The 27,314-nt window shown below is 36.3% G+C and overlaps 1 protein-coding gene across 2 annotated transcripts in view; it reads left to right on the top strand.

Annotated features, from left to right (window-relative positions):
• LOC133315694 (nuclear pore complex protein NUP205) overlaps positions 1-27,314 on the top strand; it is a 75,488-nt gene that overhangs the window by 12,985 nt on the left and 35,189 nt on the right. The window contains exons 11-26 of one of the 2 annotated variants that reach the window (XM_061517372.1): positions 10,934-11,095; positions 11,435-11,551; positions 11,639-11,845; positions 12,644-12,745; positions 12,864-13,007; positions 22,150-22,280; positions 22,378-22,497; positions 22,760-22,883; positions 23,340-23,537; positions 23,998-24,116; positions 24,228-24,378; positions 24,471-24,583; positions 24,651-24,732; positions 24,831-24,917; positions 25,327-25,404; positions 26,669-26,872. In XM_061517372.1, the coding sequence (XP_061373356.1) occupies positions 10,934-11,095; positions 11,435-11,551; positions 11,639-11,845; positions 12,644-12,745; positions 12,864-13,007; positions 22,150-22,280; positions 22,378-22,497; positions 22,760-22,883; positions 23,340-23,537; positions 23,998-24,116; positions 24,228-24,378; positions 24,471-24,583; positions 24,651-24,732; positions 24,831-24,917; positions 25,327-25,404; positions 26,669-26,872 (2,139 nt within the window). The remainder of the gene's footprint in view (positions 1-10,933; positions 11,096-11,434; positions 11,552-11,638; positions 11,846-12,643; positions 12,746-12,863; positions 13,008-22,149; positions 22,281-22,377; positions 22,498-22,759; positions 22,884-23,339; positions 23,538-23,997; positions 24,117-24,227; positions 24,379-24,470; positions 24,584-24,650; positions 24,733-24,830; positions 24,918-25,326; positions 25,405-26,668; positions 26,873-27,314) is intronic. The other variant, XM_061517378.1, reaches the window with a different exon arrangement.

Genomic DNA, 27,314 nt, shown 5'->3' with positions numbered 1-27,314 from the left:
CTCTTGAGCCTAGGTATTTGGTTTGAGGGGGAGTTGAGGCGTTCTCTGGGTTTATTTTCTGCAATTTATCCTTGTAAGGAGCTTGTCTCCATTTATATTTCTGCAATTTCTTATGAATAATATTAGGTTCCATCACACTCAAACTCCATTTCTCGGTCATTGGATTCCTTGGCCCCTTTGTGTTTGGTTCTACATGTTTTGTCCATAAAGTCAATCCTGGTCTTGATAAGTTTGCTGCTTAATCTTATGTGTCTTTCTTGGTTAAACTCTAGTACCCCTAAATTTTTAACAATTTTAAAAACATTCTAATAATAACAGAATTTCCAAAAATTACATTTAATTATTTATTAAGACTGCATAAGTATTGCAAAAGCTAAACTAAAGTCAATTTAGAGGAATATTATCGCTGCACCTGTAACAAGGACAGGTGTGCAAGGCTAAATTTGTTAGACTCTTATACTGAAAATATATTCAATGCAAATATTAAAGCTTCAAAACGTAAAACCAGAGTCTAATGTTTAACTTAAAATGTCTTATGCAATTATTAAATCCAAAGCATAAAATTTATAATGTTTAGGCCTAACTTGAAATGTTCGGGACGTTATCCTCATTGCCCACGGTTAGCCCTAACTTTCGAAACCTGCTTCACTGATTGTCTACTCCCCCGAAGGATCATTGCAGGACAAATACAAACACAAACAGTCAGCAAAAGCTGGTAATCGCAATCCAAAACACAATAAAGATAGTTATATCTCAATTAATCATCACAGTCAACTCAAGCATTAGTCATGATATGTCACTTCCATTTTTAATTTTATTCATTTTCATTACATATGGAGAGAATCATGGTATACTCGAAAAACCCTATTGCTAGCCTACCCACGTGCCCGGGAAACCCTGTTGTCAGCCACATATAATCAAAATTTGGCCATCATCAAAATATCAATTTCTAGTGTGCACATCTCTGTCTCAAAGTTGCTACTTGTATCCCAGGAAATCGTGATTCTAGCCACCACTTTGGGAAGAACAAATAAATGTCATTTTCACATCATATAACATCTTAGGCATAAAACTAGAAGGTTATGTTCATCACTTTCAGGAGGTCAAAAGCCATCTTCCCATTATTATCGTATCACAGACAAATTAGGGAAATCCAATCTTGTCACAAATCACATACTTGAAAATTTTCTCATTTCATAATTTCCACATCAATTATCCAATATTTCAAAGGTAAGATTACATCACACATAATCAATTGTCCGACATCTATCAAAGGTAAGATTCATATCACAACCAATCATCAAATATCTATTAGAGGTAAGATTCATAACACAAACAATTAACATTTCAACCTATTATTATTAAGGAATTAAGATTATATTGTAAAGAACCAATTCAACGCAAAAGCTTAAGCTATTAGGTGAAGTTACATTTAATGGTTTTATATATCTCTAACACGCCCCTCACACGAGAGCCTATTGGGCTTGAAGGGTGGATGATGTATCAGGCTTAGCCTACCTGTGCTAAGAAATTCATAAATATTCTTTTCCTTATTTAGGATTCGGGTTAGGTCTGGGCTTCTCACTTGAGCCCATTATGGACCCTATATATTGTATCTTGTATTAGTTTAATACACAACATATTATTTCATATTTCTATATTCTCAAGTTTGTACCAGAGCTCTTTTGTTTTGGGGACCCTCGCATTAGCTTAAAACCTCGCTTTCACTTTAAAACCTAAGCCCACTGCTTAGGTGTTCTCTTTTTCTTTGCCGTGTGTCCTTCCGGCAAGGCATCTAAGCCGTGTGCCTCTTTAGATCGCTTTCTTGATTGGCTATGTTGACCGTCTCAAGGTGCGCTTAGTTGCCAAGGGTCTTACTCAAATTTTCGGCCTTGACTATAGTGACACATTCTCTTCGGTCGCTAAGATGGCGTCTTTTCGCATGTTTCTTGCCCTCTCTTCTATTCGTCACTGGCCACTCCTTCAACTTAACATTAAAAATGCTTTTCTTCATGGTGATTTACAAGAAGTTTACATGGAGCAACCACTTGGCTTTGTTGCTCAGGGGGAGTTTGGGAAGGTGTGCCGACTTCGTAAATCCTTATATGGTCTCAAGTAGGGGTGAAAGTGGGCTGGGCTGGGCTAGGCCAAGCTTTGCCTCGAAAAGCCCAAGTCTGTGCCAAAAAATTTCAATTTGGCGTAGCCCAAGCCTAATACGAGTCTAACTGTTAGCTTGACTTGGCCCGTTTATAAAAAACAAATGGCCTGGCCTAGCCCATTAGCCTTTTAATTTTTAACTTCCAAGCAGAACCATGAATCACTTCACAAAATACTCAAATTTTGTTGCTAAACCAAAAATCACAATTTCAACGTCCAATCAGAATCATGAATCACAACAAAACTCATCACAATCTGCATTTAAGTTACTTTCAAAAGCAAAATGCTCAAACTAAATAACATATATTTCATGAGATCCAACAAATTCATGGATTATGGATTCTGGTAAGATCACACACCCTACATCTTTTTTTACTTCTTGCACTGATTTCACAAATTCATGGATTATGGATTCTGGTGCAACTGATCATATGACCTGTCTTGCTTATTCTTTTCTTTCATATCACCCTACTAGTGGTATCTGTACTATAGCTGTAGCTGATGGATCCCACAAATCAGTTGCGGGTTCTTGTAACATTCAAATTCAAACTTCCTTATTTTTAAAAAATGTTCTTTATGTTCCTCAACTTTCCACCAATCTTATCTCCACTTATAAGCTTACAATTGACATGAATTGTGCTGTCACCTTTTTTCCTACCCATTGTGTTATTCAAGATATCACCACGGGGAGGATGGTTGGAGTTGCTAAGGAGCAGGGTGAGTTGTACTATCTCATTCCAGAGCATGCGATAAGGCATACCAAGAATCAATTATTGATGAGTCATCACCCGTCTACTTCATTCTAACATATTTGGCTTCATCACAAACACCTGGGGCACCCGTCATTTGGCTTATTGAAGTCAATGTTTCATTCTTTGTTTAAGGATCAGTCAATTGACTCCTTCCGTTGTGATGTTTGTGAGCTTGCGAAACACCACCGTTTGCCCTTTCCTTCAAGTTCAATAAAGAGTATTGAGCCCTTTACTCTTATCCATTCGGATGTTTGGAGCCTTTCTAAAGTACATAATATTTCAGGTACTACGTGGTTTGTTTCTTTGTTTGGTGATTGCACTCGGGTAACATGAATATTCTTGATGCAAGACAAGTCAGAAGTATGAGAATTGTTTATTCGATTTTATCAAATGATTGAGACACAGTTTGGTAAAAGTATTAAGCGATTAAAATTTGACAATGGTACGGAGTATGTCAACGAGCGTCTGTCACAATTCATTTCAGATAAGGTATGATTCATGAGCTCACATGCGTGGATACCTCTCAACAGAATGGGGTTGCTGAAAGAAAAAATCGACATTTGCTTGAAGTCACTAGAGCATTATTGTTTCAGAATATGTACCTAACTTTTACTGGGCAGAAGCTTTATTAACTGCAGCCTATTTGATTAACCGCTTGCCTTCCAGAGTCCTTGGTTATGTAAGTCCTGTTGATCTCATGATCTTTTTTTTTCCTTCTGTTCCAATTATGCAAAGTCTCCAGTCTCGTATCTTTGGATGTGTTGCCTTCGTCCATATCCATAAACAACATCGGATTAAATTAGAGCCTAGAGCCCTTAAGTGTGTCTTCCTTGATTATGGGATACAAATGTTACCACCTTCCAAGTCGTAAATTCTTTGTCTCTATGGATGTTAGATTCCATGAATCTGGGTCTTACTTTCTACAACCTCAACTTCAGGGGGACAATAGTATAGAAGCTTCATCCATTTTGTTCGAGTCTGAGTCTCTCTTTCTGTTACCTACATCTTCTACTCCAGTAGTTACACTACATGACAGTGAGAAGGAAGAATAATTACTGAGACTGAAAATTCATTTGATTCCTTATGTGACATGCCTCCTATTGATAGACAGAAAGTACGCAAAGTTGGGACACCCGAACTATTGTACCAAAGGAAGAAACAACCCACACTGCTCCACTAGCAATTGTAATCGCCTGAACCGTTGGTAAGTACTGAACACACTATTTCTTTTATTCTTGAGCCTGATATTAATTCTGATGACTTACCCATTGCTGTTAGGAAAAGGACTAGGTCTTGTACCCAACACCCTATTTCTCATTTTGTCTCCTCTAAGAATCTCTCTATGCAATGTAGAAGTTTTATTACAACAGTTGACTCCATTTCAATCCCGAAATCAGTACATGAAGCATTAAATGATGATAATTGGGTTCAAGCCATGCATAAGGAGATGAATGCATTTGAGAAGAATAATACATGGGAATTGAAGACCACTATCCTTCTAGTTTATGTTGATGACATTATTATAACAGGGGATGATATAGGTGAGAAATGTAATCTGTAAAAAAGACTGACTGCTCAATTTAAAGTTAAAGATCTTGGAAAACTGAGATATTTTTTTGGGATAGAAGTTGCTCATTCAAAGGAAGGGATATTTATTTGTCAAAGGAAGTATGTTCTTGACTTCCTTAAAGAAGCAGGAAAACTTGGGTGTAAACCTTCCAGTACTCTGATTGAGCAGAATTGCAGACTAGCTCTCCAGTGGACAAAGGACAATATCAACGAATAATGAGAAGTTTGATATATCTAGCTCATACTAGACCTAATCTAGCTTATGTAGTTAGTGTCGTTAGTCAATTTATGCATGATCCGAGGGAAAACCACTTGCGAGCTGTGGACAGGATTCTCCAATATCTGAAAGGCACACTAGGTAGAGGACTATTGTTCCAGAGAGGAGGAAACCTGTCCTTAGAAGTTTATACAGACGCCGATTATGCTGGATCCGTGACTGACCGACGGTCTACTTCGGGCTATTGTATGTTTCTTTGTGGAAATCTTACATGGAGAAGTAAAAAACAAAATGTGGTTGCTAGATCAAGTTCAGAAGCAGAATTTCGAGCTATGGCTCAAGGCATCTGTGAGTTATTATGGTTGAAAATCATTCTCGATAATCTCAAGGTGAGATATGAAGGATCTATGAAGTTACTTTGTGATAACAAGTTAGCTATCTGTATATCCCACAATCTAGTTCAACACGATCAAACCAAACATATTGAGATTGATCGCAACTTTATTAAAGAGAAATGAGACAGTGGACTGATCACTACTCCATATATTCCTTTTGGTCATCAATTGGCTGATGTCTTAACTAAGGGTCTTCCTAATGATAGATTTCAAGAACTTACTACCAAGCTGGGAATGATAAAATATCCATTCCTCAGCTTGAGTATTGTAAATATTAGAATTATTTTATTATTATTTTGTAATAGTTAGAATACTCTATAAGTGTATTTGGGCTTATCCCATTAGGTTTTTTAGTCTCTTTAAATAGAGAACTCTTCTGCAAATATTATACAATTCAATAATATACAAATCTTCTTTTCTAGTTCCAACAGCTCGGTACAAGGAGGTGATAAAGAGGGTGTCAGTAGGATCGTTGGATGGAGAGTGACATTAGTTCGTAATTGATGAAGTGGTGAACCGGTGTTTGGAGATTTTCTTGCGTTGTTTTTGTCATCGTAAGCCTAAACAGTGGCCAAAATGGTTTCATTGGGCCAATTTTTGGTACAACACTATTTATAAAGATTCTACGGGTATGACTCCTTTCAAAGCCTTATATGGTTGTGATCCTCCCCATATTCCGTGAATAGGTAGCAATGCTGGTAATGTTCATGCTGTTTCTTAGCTTTTGACTGAGCGCGATGCAATTCTAGATGAGCTCCACTCCAATCTGTTAAAGGCATAGAACCATATGAATGTGCAAGCCACCGGCATTATCGAGAGGTTGAATTTGATGTGGGAGAGCTGGTTTATTTGAAGATCCAACCTTATAGGCTCAAGACACTTGTCAAGAAGATAGACGAAAAGTTGAGTCCCCGTTATTATGTATAAATGACCAATTCAACCCAAAAGCTTAAGTTGTTAGGTGAGGCTACATTTAATGGTTTTATACTTCTCTAACACGCCCCCTCACACTAGAGCGCACTAGGCTTGAAGCGTGGATAATGCACAGACCCACCTATCTATGTTAATAAACTTCACAAGACCTAATTAATTATTAATTAAAATAGGGGCGGTGAGGATTGAACCCGGACATCGAGGTTCTGATACCATGTAAAGAATCAATTCAACCTAAAAGCTTAAACTGATGGGTGAGGCTGCATTAATGGTTTTATACTTCTCTAATATTATGGACCATTTGAGATGTTACATAAAGTTGGACCTGCAGCTTATCGACTTCTGTTACCTGCTGGTTGTCGTGTTCATCCAGTATTTCATGTTTACTTGTTGAAGAAGGCTATCAACCCTGTTGCGAATGCTTAACTGTAACATCCCGTCTCGAGCCGGTTCAATTAACATGCATATGATACAAACAGAAACATCGGAAGACTTAACTTACAAAAATACGAGCTAACTTTTTCTTTTTCTAGTTTAATTCTTACTCGGCGTAAACGAAAATCGGACAGAGTTTCCTCTATAAATCGGACAACTGGGGATTTTCCAATCCCACTCAGAAGAGTTTCCTGATAGATCGTTTATACAGCATATCAATCCAGAAGTACCAGTCATGCAAGTATACTCTCATACCCATCCATGGGCGCATGCATAACTTGGCTCCGTGCCACTATATTTAATAAGCATGCAATCCAACATGTAAACATAAACTGAATACTACATCATCATATAACGTGCCTGGATACACAAATGTACATGCATCAAACTGACAGTCATGTACAAAACATATACAGGCCATATACAAAATAAAGGATCAAACATCATGATCCACAAAATACTGAAATACTAAATAACATCACTGTACTCCAAAATACAGTAGCCCACCGCGACTCAAAATCCAATCTGTCGAAACGCCTCAACCACGGGTCGCGTCCCTGCTTAGTGAGAGCTCACCGGGGATCTGAGAACCTGAAATAATGTCCCCAAAAAGGGGTGAGATAACAATCTCAATAAGCTCCAGGTTTATAGAAAATTCTCCATACTCCTGTCTCACTCCTGCATGAAAGTCAGATACAGAGTATACATGGCACATATAACTGTAATGTCCCACATCGGTTGGAGAGGGGAACGAAGCATGCCTTATAAAGGTGTGGATACCTCTTCTAGTGTGAGGCTTTTTGTGGGGTGTCCCAAGAAACAAAACCGTGAGCTCGACGGTGCTTGTGCGCGGGGCAAAGCAGACAATATCATGTTACAGGGTTTGGGGCTGTTACTTTTGGTATCAGAGCCTGGCCCTGGACTGGTGTGTACAGCGGGGACGCTGTATTCCCAGTGGGGGAGGATGTAATGTCCCACATCGGTTGGAGAGGGGAACGAAGCATGCCTTATAAGGGTGTGGATACCTCTTCTAGTGTGAGGCCTTTTGTGGGGTGTCCCAAGAAACAAAACTGTGAGCTCGACGGTGCTTGTGCGCGGGGCAAAGCGGACAATATCATGCTACAGGGTTTGGGGCTGTTACATCAGATATCATAACAGAACAAAGCATATATTCATATCATATCAGAGGCGTGCGCTGTCATTCCCTAGAGAGGACCCCAAGGGGAAATCAACGCACGTGTTCCCAAGGGAGGACCCCAAGCAGAACCAGAGCATGTCAAAGGTGTACATTGTCAATCTCAGGGAAACGCCAAGAATACATCAGTGTACCATACGTCAATACAAAAATCATATCAGAACAAGTCATATCATGTTATCAAATAACTCTATATGAATGCATCTATACAAAGTATCAACACAACAGTCATAAAGTCCAACCATAGTTCACTAACCATGGTGGAGCACTCAAGCAGGAAAAGACTCCTCAAAACATAGAGCTTACCTCTTGAAGCTTTACCAAAACGCTTACTTGTGGCATAAGTTACTTATATATCTTCAAGAGATTCCGATCCTTTTCAGTCCCTAGGTACACCAAGAGAAAGAATCCAAAATTCAAATCAATAAAATACTATCATGCCTAGATTTTCATAAGGCATGCATTTTCTCGTTCATTTCCGTTTCTTTACGTTTTTGCCAATCCTATGCCAATACGCAAGTCAAGACCATTTTATAATCGTTAGCGTTCCCTAAATTAACTAAGTATCCACATGAGAATTTTTAACATAATTCATGCCATTTTTCTCTATAAGGCCGTGGTACACAATAAAGGGAACCAAGATTTCTTTAAACAATTTTTAAGTCATTTCCCTTCTTTAATTTGTCAATTTCATCCATTGGACAACAACACATTTCATTAAAATAAAATGTAAATAAATCTACCCCTAAATCACCCTCTAGGCCGAATTCCAAGAGGGAGAAACCAAGGTTTTCTCTTCTTTTTTATGCAATTTTCTTCACTTAATAAATAGCTCACATATGCATATACCTATATAGATATATCTCTACAAGGTATCCAACTAGATTTTTGAACATCACACCCCTACCAAGTCTCACAAGGCCGAAACATAGGGGACATATTACATAGGATTTTTTTTCTACTTTGGCAATCTCACTAATTCACTCATTTTCCAATTATTCCAACCTATTAAACCTTCTCAATACATACAATAAATTTTTGCACAATACCCCCTCATTACCCATGATGGCCGAACAGAGAGGGCATAAGACCATGGGATTTTTTTCTAATTTTATACATACACAAAGGCTTATTTAACATTCCTACATTCAAAACATCCATAAAACATCATCAATTCGAATTTTAAACTAAATTATTTCCCACTCATACATGTTCATAACTTTCACAACATAAATCACAAGACTAAAATCATAGGATTAGAGTTTTGTTACCTCTAATCAACTATCCAAAGCCTAGAAGACATTCACCAAGCAAAGCTCCACCAAAAGCTCCATTTTTCACCTTTGATGAATAGTGAACCGAAAAGGGGGTGGTGAATATCTCCCTCCACAAACGAAATCAGCTCAAATGGTGGGGTGGAATGGCTTCATTGGGTGGTTTACAAGCAATTTCATGTAATAGACTTTTGGATTTGGAGGATTGATGATGGAGAAATCAAAGAAAGAAATCCAAACCCTAACCCCCCCTTTGTTGATGAGTACCTCAGGTTTTCAAGAGAGAGAAGAGAGATATGCTGATGTGAATAGTGATTACTTAGGTGAGTTGGACTTATATGCATAGGTGGCCCTTTTTACCGGTTGTTTTTCTATCGCGTATTTTCACTTAAACTGACCCGAAACTAACTTAGAGCTACGAACATATTTTTATTTTTCTAAACTCATTTACATTAATTTTTATTTCTTAAGGAATCATATTCATAATTCACAGTATGGTTACTGCACCGTTTTTGACGAAATGCACTGTGAATCACTAACTGTACCTAGTTCGCTTACGAAACTTAAAACTTATAAACTTATTATTCTTGGGTCTATTTTGACTTGCTTGGCATATATTGGACTTTCTTATTCTTATTTCATTAATTATTTGCTTCTGGACTCTACCGGTTGCTTAAACAGCAATACAAAATACCCGGTAGAAACACTATTCACGAGATTTTCACGGAAAGTGCCAGACTATATAATTTTTTGTTCTGAACTGAACTCATATTTGGCTTCAGCATTATCAAATTATATCTCTAAAATCATTTTACTCATTTTAGCTCTACCGGTTAATTCACAAGAATGCAGATCACCCGGCAGAACGCACTGTTCATAACCTAGTCATGATTACAGTCAAAATACTCGAAATCTCACTCTGAATCTAATTATGACATTTAAATCCTTAAATTAAACCAGTTAGGGTCATTATATTAACCATTACCCCCAATGCTTTCTGTCGATTGGGAACGTGGAGCCAGAAGATGTGCTGTAGTGGCGCCATGGTGCTGCTGGGAATGTTGATTTGGAAGGATTTGGAAGAGTTACAGGGTTTATTTCCTCATTCCCACCTTGTCCTCAAGGTGCTTAAATTGGGGGGAGTATTGATAGGGTTAGGCCCATGGGAAATGTGGTTAATGCTGAGTCGCCAAAGGAATCTGTTATGCAGCCACTTGAGTAGAAAGTTAGTTACGAGAGTGGCACAATGTAGGTTGAAATAGTCATGTGTTGCATTAGGGAGTACCTTTTGGGTCATTGGGAAATAGGCTAGGCTTGGGAGATACACAGGGTGTCTCATGTGTGCTCTGTAATGGCGTTGTGTTACTGAGTGTTGTTTCTTTTTCCTTTGTTTGTTGAAGTTCATATACTGGAAATTACAGGTAATTGTTGTAACAGAGTGACTTAAGCTTTGGATTCATTTCTATTAATACAATCAGCTGAAGTATTTGTTTCATTTGAGTTTGATCGTATCATATTCAAAATAAATGGACATTGACATTTAAAGGTGGTTCTTTCCTATTGTTCTTTGGGTTATTCCTCCTTTTTGTACCTGGTGAAATGCCCGTTAGCTCAGTTTTGAATTCTTTTTTGGTTTAGAATGCAATGGCAATGTCTCTATGCTTTTCTATTCTTTTGTTTATAATTAGAATTACAGGATATGAACTATATTCTTTTAGTTTAATACTAGCGGTATGACCCTGATTCCAATATTCAAAATGATTTATGATTTTTTTTTCACGGGGTTGATCTCTTCATTGAAAATCATTATTAAATATTCATTTCTATTGGTATAGTAAAATTCAGTTCTCTTAATTACATTGGATTTGTTTTCAAATTACTGAAATTACAAAATCTAATTGCAAAAGTTATTTTGTTAGATAATTATTGCAAATATAAATGTTTTTATTATGGTATATCCTTTTTTTTTGTTTTGTACTTTAAGTTTTTATATATACTTTTTGCAGATTAAAGAATCCAAGGAGCGGATTATGAGTGTGCTTAGTCCATACCGAGTTGTTGCATCACATGATTTTGCTCAGGACAGTACATCAAGTTCTCTACATGGCACTGAAATGGGCCCTTTACCATTTAATTCAATCTTGGATTTTGTGAGTGAAATTTATCAGGTCAGTTATACCAAATGGCCACGAAATATATGGAAATTTCTGTTCTTATGTGAAGCAATCAATATAACTTTTAAATTGATCTGATTATCTGAAGTTTCAAATGGTTGATGCCAATTGCTATGTTTTTGCTGCTCTTAGATGATACATTCTCCGAGTACACTAAAAAATCCTATACATTTGCTTTTTAGAAGAAAAAACAAATCTGTAAAAGCTGTGTGGTTGATTGGCTTTTTGATGCCTTATTTTTTTTAAAGGATTTAAATGCCATAGAAGTAATATGCTTGGTATTTAAGGCTTTTGCTTGCAATTATGATCTTGAATTTTATCATACTTTATCAGAAAGAACCAGAGCTCCTGTCAGGCAATGACGTGTTGTGGACATTTGTAAATTTTGCTGGGGAGGACCATACGAATTTTCAAACACTCGTGGCTTTCTTGAATATGCTGAGCACCATGGTAATGAAGTTTCTGATTGATTTTGATATCTCAATCTTGCTGTTCAACTTTTCTAATGTCCTAGAATTTTGGGACACTCCTTTTCAGGCTTCTAGTCAAGAAGGTGCTTCAAAAGTTTTTGAGTTGCTTCAGGGTAAAGCATTCCGCTCAATTGGGTGGAGCACTTTGTTTGAATGCTTAACAATTTATGATGAGAAATTCAAACAGTCTCTTCAAACTGCTGGAGCAATGTTGCCTGAAATTCAGGAGGGAGATGCAAAAGCACTTATGGCATACTTAAATGTTCTAAAGAAGGTTTAACCTCGCCTATTTTCTTATATCAACTTTTATTGGATAGATTGTATTTTATACCAATAAATGTTCATGTACCTTGCCCACAATTTAGTACTTGATTTAAGCTATTTTATGATTCAGTTCTTAATTTATTGTTTCATGTTACTCCTTTTGCTAGGAGTATTATTACATGTGGCCGAAAACATTTGTAAGCTCCCTGAAAATAATATTTAGAACTCCCTCAATTGGTTTGGATTAGTTTGATTTCCACTTTAAATCTTGATAAATTAAGGGTTTTCCATGGAGATCATATGACCAGATTACTTCCTCTCTGCATGACTCATAGACTAAGTTGCTCTATCAGTTCAACATGGGTGACTCCAAACTTTGGGCTTATTCTCGTTTCCCTTATGCATGATTCTCTAGGCTAAATTAATCCAACCTTGTGTGGCCCAAACTTTATGCCAAGAACCAATCCAATCTAATAGCTTAAGCTTGTAGATGAAGGCAGATGAATGATTTTATATTTTATATTATATCACATTAATGTTTGTCTTCTACAGTTCTTTTTATATAGGCTGTCCACTATTGGATTTTTAACATTGATGGTTGAGTTTGACTAAGATATGTTGAAATATTAGAAAGTTTTCTCTGATAAATGAAAACATGTTTATTTGTTGATTTGCTTACTGGCTAGAAATCCTTGGTTTAAGTTGCTTCATGCAGCGTCTAATGTTTCATTGCTGAGACTTGCGTTTTTCAGTTTTCTTCCAATTTAAAGGAACAATGCTTTTTACTGTGTTTCTCATGTATATACAGGTTGTGGAAAATGGGAACCCTTTAGAAAGGAAAAATTGGTTTCCTGATATTGAACCACTGTTCAAGATTCTTAGTTACGAAAATGTACCGCCTTATCTCAAGGTATGATGGTTATATCACAATGTTCTTGCTGGAAGGTTAAATGTATAATGTGATTATTGATTTTTTTGAGAGCTAGGAGTTCCAAGTGAAATGTTTGCCGTGTTTGATGGGAATATAGGGTGCTCTAAGGAACGCAATATCCACATTTATTAATGTCTCTCCGGCATTGAAGGATAGCATTTGGACCTATCTTGAGCAATATGATCTGTCAGTTGTTGCTGGGCCTGATGTCCAAAACAGTCCACAAGCCATAGCTACTCAGGTTGGTATATCTGTCTTGTAAATTAGTTCTATCAAAACTGTCAATAAACAATTCTTCTGAATGGTTAGTCTATAAGGTACATGCTTAGGAATGATTTATAGTTTATACCCACATCCCCTCATGTGAAAGATTTTTGGCTTGAATTGTGGGTAAAAACAAGCAGCGCATAACTTATATTAAACTCTTAAAAGTCTTGACTAATTGGTCAAATAGGTTTTAATAATTTGTTCAAAATCATTTCTCCTAAAAGTTTAAGTTGTTAGGTGTAGACAAATGAATGATTTAGAGTTCGTTTAGGTGTCCTAATTTGGAAAAGAAGAATTCTTTTAATGAGTACTATTTACAATTTTTAGAATGTTTGCATAATCCTTTTTAAAAAGTTCTCAAGCAAATTTTCCATTAAAAATAACCAAGTAAAACATGAGTAATTATGAATAAAAGTGACAATATTTGTGTTGAGGGACATATTAAGGGACATCACAAATAGAACAACACTAGACAATTAGTTGAGGCACAAAACTTTTTTGTTCTCCTTCCTATTTGATAGTTGATGCACATTGAAAGCAATTTTGTGTTGTATATTCTTTGATATGTGTAAGTACTGGACCAAACAACACTAGACAATGTTTGGTTTGCACTAAGAAAAGGCAGAGGACAAGATTTAGATATTTTTTTTGTTATTTTAATATTTATCATTTAATTATTTTTACCCTTTGATATTGTTTATAATTTATTAATGAGAGGGGATATTCTTACTACCAAAAAATTTCTCTACCAACCCACTACCTATCTAATCACCATTGGATCAACATTTTTTCTCTCTTCAGAAACTTTTTAGCATTCTCTCTCTCTGAACTAGTGGTGATTAGATAGGTAGTGGGTTAGTAATGAGTTTTTTTGGTAGTAAGAATATCCTCCCTCTTTATTAATAATTTAGATATTTTTTAATTAATTTTTACATTTATCATATAATTTTTATATTGAGTAGCTTGTTAATAATTTAGATATTTTTTAATTAATTTTTACATTTATCATATAATTTTTATATTGAGTAGCTTGTTAATGAAGATCAAGCGATGAATGGCAACATTGATGGCGGGTCATGGAGCATGATGACTTTAGTTGTTGAATTGTGGCTGTGACGGTGGGAATGAGCGTAGTGAAGGGGAAGGACGACAATTGATGCAGTGGCTGGGTTCACTGGATTTCTAACATTTATTTTTTTTGGCTGTTATTTTTTTTTTCTTGGTTAGTTTGATACAAGAGCAAGGATGTTTTCCCTTGGAACCCATAGTTGACACATGTGCCTATGATTTTTAGAATTAACTAAAGGGATACTGACTCAAGATGCAATTGGGAAGTAAAGGGTTGTTTGGTCGGTTTCTGAAGTAATGTGGATCAAGCTGTGTTTAACGTAGGGACAATGGGTGATCCTAAAATTTGATTATTGTTGCCCAAATATTCTGGAGGCAAACCATAGTGGGTTAGCATCAAGAAGAAGGTGCTCCATTGATTGAGACTCTTCAGGGGCGTCTCTAAAGGGGGCCAACAACTCATTGATAATTAGTCTTTATTATCTTCTCTTTCTACTTTTTGTTACTTGCCTACAATCACTATGGCTAATGGTTACAAAGTATAGTTGATTAACTTGTTCTCTTAACTATCTCATCTCTTTTACCAAAGACACTGTTGTTTTACAGGACAGGGGTTTGGGGAGGATGCTTGGTGTCAGCGATGAGTGTAATGGGCTTTATTGCTTTCCAGCTCTTCTCACGATTGTCCTGTCTAGGATTTTTCGCTCATTACCATGCTCAACTTAGTCATCCTAGTCTTGGCAAGCTCCAAATGATGGTGCCTCGTCTGGTCTACATTGGTGTATGAGTCATGTCAATTAGGACAACATATCCACATTTCCTTTCGCGAAAAAGTCAATCACCGTGCTTCATCTCCCTTTAGTTTTGTTATTCTGATATTTAGGGCCCTAGTCCTAATGAGTCCACCATGGGGTTTAGATACTGTCACATTTAGTGATGATTATTTTCGTTGCACTTGGTTATTTTTAATGAAAAATCATTCTGAATTGTTTTCCATATTTCAACAATTTTATCATGAAATTCATACTCAATTCGGTGTTCCTATTCGCATTTTCCATAGGGATAATGCATGTGAATAATTGTCTCACTTATTTCAAAATTTTATATGCCCTCATTGCATTATTCACCAAACGTCTTGTGTTGATACCCCCAACAACTGGGATTGCTGAAAGAGAGAACCGATATCTGATTGAAACAACTCGGACATTGTTACTCCATGGACATGTCCCTTATCGATTTTGGAGTGATGTTGTCTCCACTACGTGTTATCTCATCAATCAGATGTCTTGCTTTGTCCCTGATAACAGAGTATCTCATTCTGTGTTGTTTCCCTATCAACTTTTGCATTCCTTGGCCCCCCGTGTGTTTGATTCTACTTGTGTTGTCCATAACCTTTGTCCTAGCCTTGATAAATTGATTACTTAAAGTGTGTCTTTCTTGGCTACCCTCGGTCCAGAAGGGTTACAGTGTTACTCTCCCGCTCTCCCACTCTTCGCTGTTATCTAATCTCGGTTGATGTTACCTTCTTTGAATCATATCCCTATTTTGGGTTCTCTTCATTCACCCCTGAGTCAGTCTCTTCTACCCTATCGCTTCCTCAGACCTTGGTTGAGTTTACACCACCACCACCACCACCACCTCCACCACCACCATAGTTTCTGTCTGCCCCTTTTAGGTTTATCCCCTTTGAATACCTCCACTTTGCACTTGCTCCTGTTGCTGTTGAGGTTCCTGCAGACTTTGCTTCAGCTCCGGCCGTGCCCTACCAATTGCTCCATGCAAAGTTATTTGTACTACTCGTATTCCCTCACCCCATTATGTTACTTTAAGTTGTCATTGGCTTTTATCTTCGTATTTTGCTTCTCTTTCTTCTTTGTCTTCTGTTACTATTCCCATGACCATAGGTGAGATTATCTCATTCAGGATGGAGATAAGCTATGATTGATGAAATACGTACCCTTCATAGCAGTGGTACTTGGGATTTGGTTCCTCTTCGTTCTTGGAAGTCTATTGTTGTTTGCAAATGGATATACACTGTCTAAGTTGGTCTTGATGGTTAGGTGGAGGGTCTCAAGACTCGGTTGGTGGCCAAGGAATATACTCATGTTTGGCCTAGATTATGGAGACAAGTTCTCCCCCGTGGCAAAAATGGCCTCTGTTCGCTTCTTTCTTACTATGGCTGGTATTCATTACTAGTCTCTGTATCAACTAGATGTCAAGAATGCTTTCCTCCATGGTTATCTTGCAGAAGATGTTTATATGGAGCAACCTCTAGGTTTGTTGCTTGGGGGTAGTTTGGCCTAGTTTGTGGTCTCCGCAAGTCCATATATGGTTTAAAGCAATCTCTACAAGCTTTGTTTGGAAGATTTAGCATTGTTGTATAGCAACTTGACATGACTCGAAGTCAGGTTGATCACTCAGTATTTTATTGCCACTCTATTTTAGGATCCATTTATGTTGATGACTTATTTCATCTGATGATCATCATGGCATTACTCAGGTAAAACAATATCTGTACCATCATTTTTAGATAAAAGATCTTGGAAGACTACAATATTTCTTATGGATAGATGTGGCCCAATCCAAAGATGATATTGTGATATCCCAAACCAAATATGCTATGGACATTCTTGAGGAGACAACTCTGTTAGCTTTGCACATATCCTCTATTCCAGTCTTTTATCAGAGGACCAAACATATCAAAATTGATTGTCATTTTATTCGAGCGAAGATTCATTCTAGAGAGATCGAGATAGCATTCGTAAGCTCCAATGATTTATTTGCATATAGTTTCACTTTGGCTCTTAGGGGTCCTCGGGTTGATTGTATTTGTATCAAGCTTTGTGCCTACGATATGTACGCACTAGCTTGAGAGGGAGTGTAACACTTCGTATGCATCCGGTTATGTTATCATTAATTATGATATTAAGTTACAATCACATCAGTTCATCTAAAAATACGGGAGAATGTTTTGCAATTTTGATATCGTTTACAAAATCCTTAGCATGAACAACCCTAAGCATGGCAATACTTCACATGCAAGACCAATGTTCATGCACTTAGTCTATAAAACATAATAGGCAGTAATTAAACTACTCCAAAATCCCAAAATGCAAGTGCAACCTCCATTTCCATCTCTGAAACCCAAGTTGGGCCTCTTGCCCAAAGCCTTTCCAGCTGCATTAGTGGTACCTAAAATGTAATCCAAATAACACGGGATGAGATTTGATAATCTCAGTAAACCAATAGTTCTGGAGGGTCACTCCACCCAATGACTCACTCAAATGTAAAACAGTAATAATACACATATAGTAAAGTATATATCAAACAATCAAAGTCGAGTCCACATCCAAGAACATATCCCTGAGGAAGGCAACCTACAATGATCACACACACATGACCATCAATTACTTGTCCAACAAGTCACAAAGAAAACAACACAACACCTTCCACTCAACACCCTATGCCACGGCCAAGCATGGCCAAATGTCCCCATTTTGTTTTCTAATTCTAATCAACCATCATTATGACTTCATTAACCTCTCCAAACATAATTTCAATCCTTATTTACCCTACATTATAATTTAGCACCATTTCCCCCCAATTTTACCTATCAAGGCCAAGTGGGTGCATGCATGGATCCAAGAGATTTTTCTCAATTTTCATGGTTCTAGGTACACACTTAGGTCCATTCCTAATTAATTTAACACTCATAACATCCCCTCATGAAGCCAAAATATATTTTTGCACAATTTTCCTCAAAAAGCCTCTCAAGGGCGTGGGGTATTCAAGCAAGGGATCCAAGAGTTTTTCAACCAATTGACATGCATTAAACACTTCTACAACCTTTCTATTAATGATTCAAACCATCCACAATCCAATCACATCATTCCTCAATAACTTGTTTTGCAAGTAACCTATGTTCATCCAACCAAAATTTTGTAAGTTACAAATTTTCAAAGGCCTTAAAATTTTATTTGATTTTCCTACACAAGACATCATTCCAAGCAATAATCATCAAAGCCATATGGCCATCCAAGGCCTCCAACTACCCAAACCAAACATACACATACACATACACACACACATACACACACAGGGCATGAATTTTATGATCTCATTAAAAACTCAATGGAAATGGAATTACTCACCACCAATGTTTTGCAAGTCCTTAAGTAAGCCAAACCTCCATTAATGGCCTCTCCAAGCTCAAAACCGCCAGCCAAAGAGAGACAATGATCTCTTCACACAATCCTCCCCAGCACACACTCAAGAGAGGAAAGATGTTTGCAAGGTGATTTGGAATAAATTTGATGTTCAAAGTTTCCTCTCAAAGTGACTACAATGGAAGATGGAAATTTTTTAAAAGCTTCAAGTGTCTTCAATGGGGGCTTTGGGTCTGCAGTGGGAGGGAGGGCTCTGAGTGCAGATTTGGATAGAGAAGGAGAGATTCAAATGACCTTAAGTGACTAGGATTGCTACATAGGCTCTAATAGGACGAAATACCACTTAAACTACTCATTTAACCCACTAATTACCAATCAATCCATGAATCATCCATTTAATCAAAATTTTAACATTTATCAAAGTCCATTAATTATACTTTAACAGATGAATCTAGAGTTTTCCAGTAATTTGATGAAATTACAATTTTACCCCTAGTTATGCACTATCGGCACGTTTTCCCAAAACCATAAAAACTCATCGAATAGTACCGCTAATCACTTTTCTTGATTCTAAATACCTCCTTCAACATATATCCAATCCTAGAGCAGTAATCTTGTTTCTGACCCGGTAGAATTTTACCGCAGTATTTTATTCGGTAAGAGTCACTATTCATTAATTTTCCAGAAACTTGATTATCCACTCCAAATTTCTCTCTGAATCCATTTCCAATATTATTTTCATCAAATAATGTCTAATTTTATCATTTCACAGATTAATGTTACGTATTTGTCAATTTACCATTTTACCCTTCGTATGTATTTTGACCTATTTTCACTAATTACTCCCTCTAGCCCATAATTTAATTATTAAAATACATTTCAAATATGTGAGGTGTTATAGGGAGTGTTAGAATATATATATATATATATATATATATATATATATATATATATACATTATGTTGTGTTAGTCAGTCCCACATCATGTAAATAGGACCCAAGCCCGTGTATTTTATTAATAGAATCCTTGTGTGGTGGTTGTAGACACAGTTCTTCAAATTCAAGACAAACGTTGTCGGAAAGGACTTTTAATGCACTGCCACATGTGGCTTGAAGTGGCAGCTTGTGTGCGAGATGTGAAAGATGTTTGACATCACTTTAGAGTTAATAGGAACTTTGATCAACCAAAAACTGGTGTGGGATGGGCTGTTTTGGACGAGGCAACATTGATGGAGTGGTTGCTGGCTAGAAAGCACGTTGGACGTTAGCAGATCAGCATGGGTGTTAGGGTGAGAGCTTCTAACCAATGGTTAATGAAAGAAACTAAAAGGACAACGAGAAACAATTTCAGTATTATTCATCAGATGAAACTCTATTACACCTAGGCTCCTGTGTTATACATGAATATAACAACTCTAATCACTCTCCAGAACATTCTGCTAACTACGTACAAGCGAAGTAATCATCTAACTAACTAATGCCACATAATCATCTAATCATGCAGGTTTCTTGTTACTTTCTTCTTCATCACTTTACACTTTATTATAATTGTACCCTAACATTCTCCCCGCCTTCATTGGCAACCTTGTCCTCAAGGTTGAGATCAGGGTAAGCTTTCTTCAAAAGCTGCTACAATTTGGACTGAGATCCTAATGAATGTAAAAGACAAAACACAGTTTATTTCTCCATTGTACCCAAAAATGAATAATGCTGATGACCCTTAACCTTCTCCCAGTGTTCTGCAAGTCATGCCATAGGTGTCAAGTAACTGAAGATTGCCATACATTTTCCTCTTCCTCCTCTACACGAATTTCTTCTTCATTTCCCACTAGTAACAACAATCTGCTCTTGCAATTATGTTTATTTGTCCACTTCTTGTCGCAGCTGTAGTAGAGACCAAGCTCCCTTTTCTTTTGTATTTGCTCGTGCATCATTTTCTTGATATTAGAAGAAACAGTTAATGAACTACTCTTGGTGTTATCAGTAGCTTCTGGTGACACTGCTACTTCTGACGTGTAACTTCTTGTTGACGAATTGAAAGAAGCTTTAAGCTCTGTAAAGTGGTCATCATATGCGAGTGCTTGTTGCATTGCTTGGTGCAAGGAAACTGGTTCACTTAATTTTAGAGCACTCCTCAATTCTGGTTGATGCCCGGAAGTAAAAAAACTCTTGAGAAGATCATCTGATAAGCCAGGGACTTGGTTGATTAAGCTTTTGATTTGCTGATTATACTCCCTTTGCATTCCTGTCTGTGAGAGCTTTGAGAGAACACCTTGTAGGTCAGTGGAAGTGCCAAAACATTGGCATAAAATACTTGATAAATCCCCCCAAGAGCGAAACATCCACTGATACCAAGCTGCCGCCATCCCCGTCATTCTTAGACCTGTCACTTGCACCTTCTTGCAATCTGGTACCTGCTGAATATCAAAGTACATTTCAGCCTTGAATATCCACGTATGTGGATCCGTGCCATCAAAATTCGTAAGCTCCATTCTTGCGAATCTTGCTAATGCACGTTGATCTTGATTTTCAGGCCTAGATGTATGTAATGATGTAGATGTTTCCACCAGTGGAGATCGTGTTCTTGGTTTCTCATGATCATTGTTTTGCACCTTCCTTTACACAACAGCTGCATGAATATCTTGCATTTGGGCAAGAATCATGGCAATTTGATCTTGAGTGCTGCTGCTTTTGACTCTCCTCGAATCGCTGATCATATCGCTGCTAAAAAACATGCAACTCCTCTGCTAAATCTTGGACTTTCATGGCTGATGGTAGTTCGAAATGAAAGAACCACTGTTAGGGTGAGAGCTCCTAACCAATGGTTAATGAAAGAAACTAAAAGGACAACAAGAAACAATTTCGGTATTATTCATCAGATGAAACTCTATTACATCTATGCTCCTGTTTTATACATGAATATAACAACTCTAACCACTCTCCAGAACATTCTACTAACTACTTACAAGCGAAGTAATCATCTAACTATCTAATGCCACATAATCATTTAATCATGCAGGTTTCTTGTTATTCTCTTCTCATTCACTTAACACTTTATTACAATTGTACTCTAACAAGAGGACAGTGCCCAAAAAAGGTGTCAGGCTGCTGGAATAAGGACTTGGCATTGGAGATTGGAAATTAGAGTTGAAACAGAGTCTTTGGGAAAATAATTTCACCGTTGGGCGGTGGGTCCGCCATTTCTGTGTGTTGCCTCTTGTTAGGCTCAAGATACTATGTTCATATGAAGAGAAAGCAAGACATTGATGAATTCAGTGTGTTGAACTGCACAATAAAGATTGAGTCATACAGACGGAAAGTAATAAATACAAAAATCATAGAATCTTAATTACCATGATAACATGATTTGGTTAGTCTTTTCAATGAAACTAGGTACTATTTTCATAATTTCCGAGATGTATTACATTTGAGTTGTGATTTGCTATACAACTTGTATTATACTTATAACATGTATTATATAGCAAGAAGAATATAATCTACATTGGCTTTTTGTTGAAAAGTAATTTTTCATTAATAAAAGTACTTTATATTATCCCACACTACAATAATAGAACTAAAGAAGTACTTTTCAAGTGTTAAATCCAAAAAATAATTCTTCCTGTTGTACCATTTTGACCAGTACTGTAGCACTACAACCTAACAATAAAGGATATTAAAATAATTTGATCTAAAAAGTCGAGCACTAGTAATATATGTAGCCCTTCTTCCTCCTTTTCTCACTTTTGGTTCATCTTTCCTGCAAACTCTATCATTTAATTTTGTGCTTCGTCCACTATTTTCTCCCTTCCCTTTCTGCCTTTATATCTTTACGATTGTCTACTATCTTTCTCTCATGTCCAAGTAAACTTGTTATTATGACAGGTTTATGATATGCAATTTGAATTGAATGAAATTGAAGCGAGAAGAGAACAATATCCTTCAACTATATCTTTCCTGAATTTGATAAATGCTCTTATTGCAGAGGAAAGAGATTTGAGTGATAGAGGGCAAAGGTACTGGACACTGAATATTTCTAGTCTTTGATGGAATATTTTTTTTTTCAAATTTATTTTTGCTTGCTTGCACTCTAAAGAAAATTTTTTTCCCCAGATTTATTGGCATCTTTAGGTTCATCTATGATCATGTTTTTGGGCCATTTCCTCAGAGAGCTTATGCAGATCCATGTGAAAAATGGCAGTTGGTTGGTGCTTGTCTTAAACATTTTCAGATGTGAGTGGTTCTGTTTCTGATATTTGAGAAATAATTGGCTTTATGCCTCTGTTGTCTTTGATGTAGTTCATAACTGATTATTGGATTGCTTATTTTTTCTAATTGCATTTATTTGAGTTACATTCAGAGGCTACAGGTTTTGCTATCTTTCCATCTTCATATTGATTGCAACTGATCTCTGTAATTCAAACTAGGAACAAGCTCTGGCATGGGCTGTTGATTATAAATGCAAAATGTTATTTCATGTAACTTAAAATTGCAGGATATTAAGCTTGTATGACATCAAGGATGAGGATTTTGAGGGTGTAGTTGATCAGTCACGACTTTCAACAACAAAAGAATTGTCACCACTTCAGACACAGATCCCTGTGTTAGAGTTGCTGAAAGTATGTGCTTTTAATATTCTTGTTCAGGTTTACGTAGGATGTGGCATGTGTTATTATTCTTGATTTTGAATTTGTATGCTATAATATATCTTCTAGCATTGTAAGATTTATGGATTAAGTACTTTGCTGAATGAGCATCTATCATTATCCTCTTATGAGCTTGATAGTACTTGAGATTGGATAATAGAATAATGGTATATTGAATAAATTGTATGTTACAATGTACAAAAGCTCTTTATTGAAGAGACTAAAAGACCTAATAGGCTAAACCCACAAGATGTGGGACTATTCTATTATATACACTGAACTATTCTAACAATAGTATTCAACAGCAAATTTTGTATCAATTGTAGCGTTGCTACGTCAATTATTTTCATGAATTATTGTATTCTAGTTTTCAATCCTTGTTTAAGTTTACCAGTTGCTTTGTTTATTAAATAATTTGATCTGTTTCAGGATTTCATGAGTGGCAAGACTGCCTTTCGGAACATAATGGGTATTCTTCTGCCAGGAGTTAATTCCATCATTGCTGATCGTACTAGTCAAATATATGGGCAGCTTTTAGAAAATGCAGTGCAGCTTTCTCTGGAAATTATAATACTTGTCCTTGAAAAAGATTTACTGCTTTCTGATTATTGGCGTCCTCTATACCAGGTAACCGTTTCAATTTTCTGTACTATTAGTCATCACATTGCATTCAAATTATATATTTGAAGTTGCTTGTTTCACCTATTTTTTCTGCTTTTCCACAAAACTTACTGTTTATGGATAAGTTTTTAAGAAGGCATTGTCAAGGTAGTCAGTTGCCCCATATATTCTATGCATGATTTAGCATTTCTCTATTGAATTGTTAAAATTCATTTTCTGCTTTCAATGCCTTGTTAAGGATTTTAGTTTGGATCATGATTCATGATAACTGTGCCATGTTAAACTCTCCAATATCCTAATTGTAGACATGTTATCTAATATTGACAATTTGATGAGAAATTAACCATTTATTGCGTTCAAGTGTAAATTTTGGAGTCTGCATGACCTTGTCTTAGTTAATTATTTCATTATAGCATTGAATAACTACTTACCTGTGCTAGTATCCTTTTTGATAATTTGCTTGCAGCCATTGGATATTATACTCTCCCATGATCATAATCAAATAGTGGCCCTGTTGGAGTATGTCAGATATGATATTCAGCCAAAAGTTCAGCAATCCTCTATCAAAATCATGAGTATTTTAAGGCATTCTAAATACCTTCCCATTTTTATGTTCTCAATTTGTAATTTGTTGAGTTTTTCTAACAGGATATCATGCTTAATTTGTAATTGATATATTGTTTTTTTGGGTGATAGCTCTCGCATGGTTGGGCTTGTTCAACTATTGCTTAAATCTAATGCCGCAAACAGCTTGATAGAAGATTATGCTGCCTGCCTTGAGTTGCGGTCAGAAGAGTATCAGACTGTTGACAATAACAATGATGATCCTGGCATTCTTGTTCTGCAGGTTTGTCTTCTGTCTGTCAATTAATTGTTTTGCATCCTCTTTCCTTGTGTTTTTTTCTAAATTTCTGTTTGCATCTACCTTCATGTTTTCAGCTTCTAATTGACAACGTCAACAGGCCAGCTCCAAATATCACTCATTTACTACTTAAATTTAATCTTGATATGCCTGTTGAACAAACAGTCTTACAGCCTAAATTTTATTACAGGTTAGTCTTTATCTTTTGTTACATGATTCTTGTAAATACAACTGTGCCCTTACAATGTTATCTACAGTTGCATGAAGGTTATTCTTGATATCCTGGAGAAGCTTATGAAGCCTGATGTAAATTATTTAATTCATGAATTTGGCTTTCAGGTCAGATGTAATTGATCTTGTACTAACCTAACTGAGTTAAGAGACTCTGATTTTTTGCATTTTTTCTAAAAGGAATTTTGACTTTTGGCTTGATGCAGCTCCTTTATGCGTTGTGCGTAGATCCACTAACTTGTGTACCTGTGATGGATCTGTTGTCAAATAAAAAGTACCAATTCTTTATTAAGGTAAACAGTTTTTGATTTATTTGAGCATCCTTTTAGCTTCTAGTCCTTGTTTATAGTTACATCTAATTAAAAATAATAATATAAAACTATTAACGTGATCTTCACCTAACAACTTAAACTTTTGGGTTGAATTTGTTCTTTACACAGTATCAAAGTTTCTGTGACCGCCCTATTGTATTAATAAATAATTAAATATTGTGGAGTATTTTTAGCATAGTTGAGTGGGATTGTGCATTGTCCATCCTTCAACTCCAATGATCTATTGTGTGAGGGCGCTTTTAAGAAAAATATAATAGGAAACCATTAAATAGACATTCACCTAAATGCTTTTGGGATGAATTGGTTCTTTATACATGTAATTATCCTCGGGTGATATATCTTTGAAACTCTTTCCCTTGCTAAAATGCAGCACCTTGATACAATTGGTATTGCTCCACTTCCTAAACGGAATAGCCACCAACAACTTCGTATCAGTTCCCTTCATCAGGTTCTTTTTTATTTTTTATTTTTATTTTTTTAAAACCATCAAATTCTATGATTTTTTCCCATATTTGATTCTGTCATCTTCGCACTCTATGTTAGTGAACTTGGTAGTACTGGGGTTTATCACACCATCACCTGCCAGTATTTGTTTCTATTTTTGATAAAAGAAGAAATGTGACTCGAAAGTAAAAGCCCCTAAAAGAAGTCATGTGCATGGCATAGGGGAGAAACTATAAAAACTAACTTATCCTAGATCATAATATGGATAGCAAAGCACCCTTCAATTGACCTATGTACTGCAAAAAGTACACGCCACTGTATTGATTTTCCCTACTCATGGAATGAATCCTCTCATGTTATAACATGTCTTTCTTCATAGACATTAAATAGCTGGGGTACTATTTTTGTGAATATTTATAAATAGAGATATAAACACACAATTTTCACATGACTTTTGTGAATATTTATGAAGAGAGATATAGACACAAAATTTGCACATGACAAGGTCATGTGAAATTTGAACATGAGAGGATCTATTCTCCCCTACATACTCCTTCCGTACCCTCTATAAAGCTAATTGATAAGAGCTCAACCAAAACTAGAAGGATGCTGCCAACGTTTGTTAAAAATTTCAGGAAACTTATCCCAAACAGAAGTGGCTGTTGGACAATGTTAGAATGAGTGAGTGGTTGTTTCCAAACTAGAACAAGACAGAGACTCATATATGCAGAGAGTGCTTTATGTGCTGTACGAACCTTTAGGGTTTCCTGTGTTATTATCTGTGTGCTGAGCGCTTGCAACTCAAATAAAATTTTAAATTGTTAGTATTTTTCTAGATTCCAAGAATTGAAAATGATAAAAACTTCTCAGATATATTGAATTCTGGAGCTCCTTCATGATGTATTGATACATGATACTTGATAGTTTTAAGAAAATGACAATTTTATTATATGAAATGATATCAAGTTTAATCAAAGTCAGCATGTTGGGAAACAATATACTCAGTTTGATACTTTGTTGTTTGATGACGGTATAGTTTTTTGGATCTTTACAAGTGTATAAAGGCATAAATATTGGCTCTAATGATTCTTCATTAAGCACCCTCTGCATGCAGCGTTGCATATTCACATTATTTATTTATGTTTTTAATATTTTTGGCTCATGCTTTTAATTACCGGTGAAGGAATAGGATTAATCTATTACTTTTGATCTATACATGTTGTTTGGGTTTGATATGGGTATTTTGTTCCCTTGCTCGCTTTTCTCAGAGAGCATGGCTCTTAAAACTTTTAGCTTTGGAGCTACATGCTGGTGACGTTAGTCGTTCCAAGCATAGAGAAGCATGTCAGTCAATCCTTTCTCATCTTTTTGGACAAGGTATCACTGAAATTGGTGGAGGGAAGGCCATTTCTCCATTTTTGCTTCAAGATACTTCTGAAAATGCGGCTATAGGAATTGTCAGTAAGAGTAAGGTACTGATACTTGTTAAATGTAGAACTGGGTGGGTAAAATTGCAATCCCATGTCTACATATCAATTGCATATCTTGGATTTTATAATGTTTACTACAAATTCACTACCATCAACGTAGAAACTGGGTATTAAAATTACTAACATATTTTAATTTCGTTGCTGGATTTTTTTTTTATGATGGCTGATTGCCATATAGCTCATACACTGGTGCCTCGTTGAACACATACCTGAATGAATTTGACCTCAATTACAGCATAAGCTGTAAGAGAAATGATGAGAGTTAAATGATGAATGAGTGGGGGAAATATGCACAACAGAGGGACTAGATTGACCAGAAAAGTCGTCTCTTTCCCTCATTCACACATAGATCACACGATCCATTCCCTTGCCTTCTTATCCAAACCTGTGAGTTCTTCGACCTTGCTTCCTAACCCCAATCTTC

The sequence above is a fragment of the Gastrolobium bilobum genome, unplaced genomic scaffold, assembly GCF_033153095.1.
Source record: "Gastrolobium bilobum isolate Gb01-03AN ecotype WA unplaced genomic scaffold, APGP_CSIRO_Gbil_v1 utg3292, whole genome shotgun sequence".
Lineage (NCBI taxonomy): Eukaryota > Viridiplantae > Streptophyta > Magnoliopsida > Fabales > Fabaceae > Gastrolobium > Gastrolobium bilobum.
Note: the sequence above shows the minus strand (reverse complement) of the source record. Positions and strands in the feature narration are given on the sequence as shown.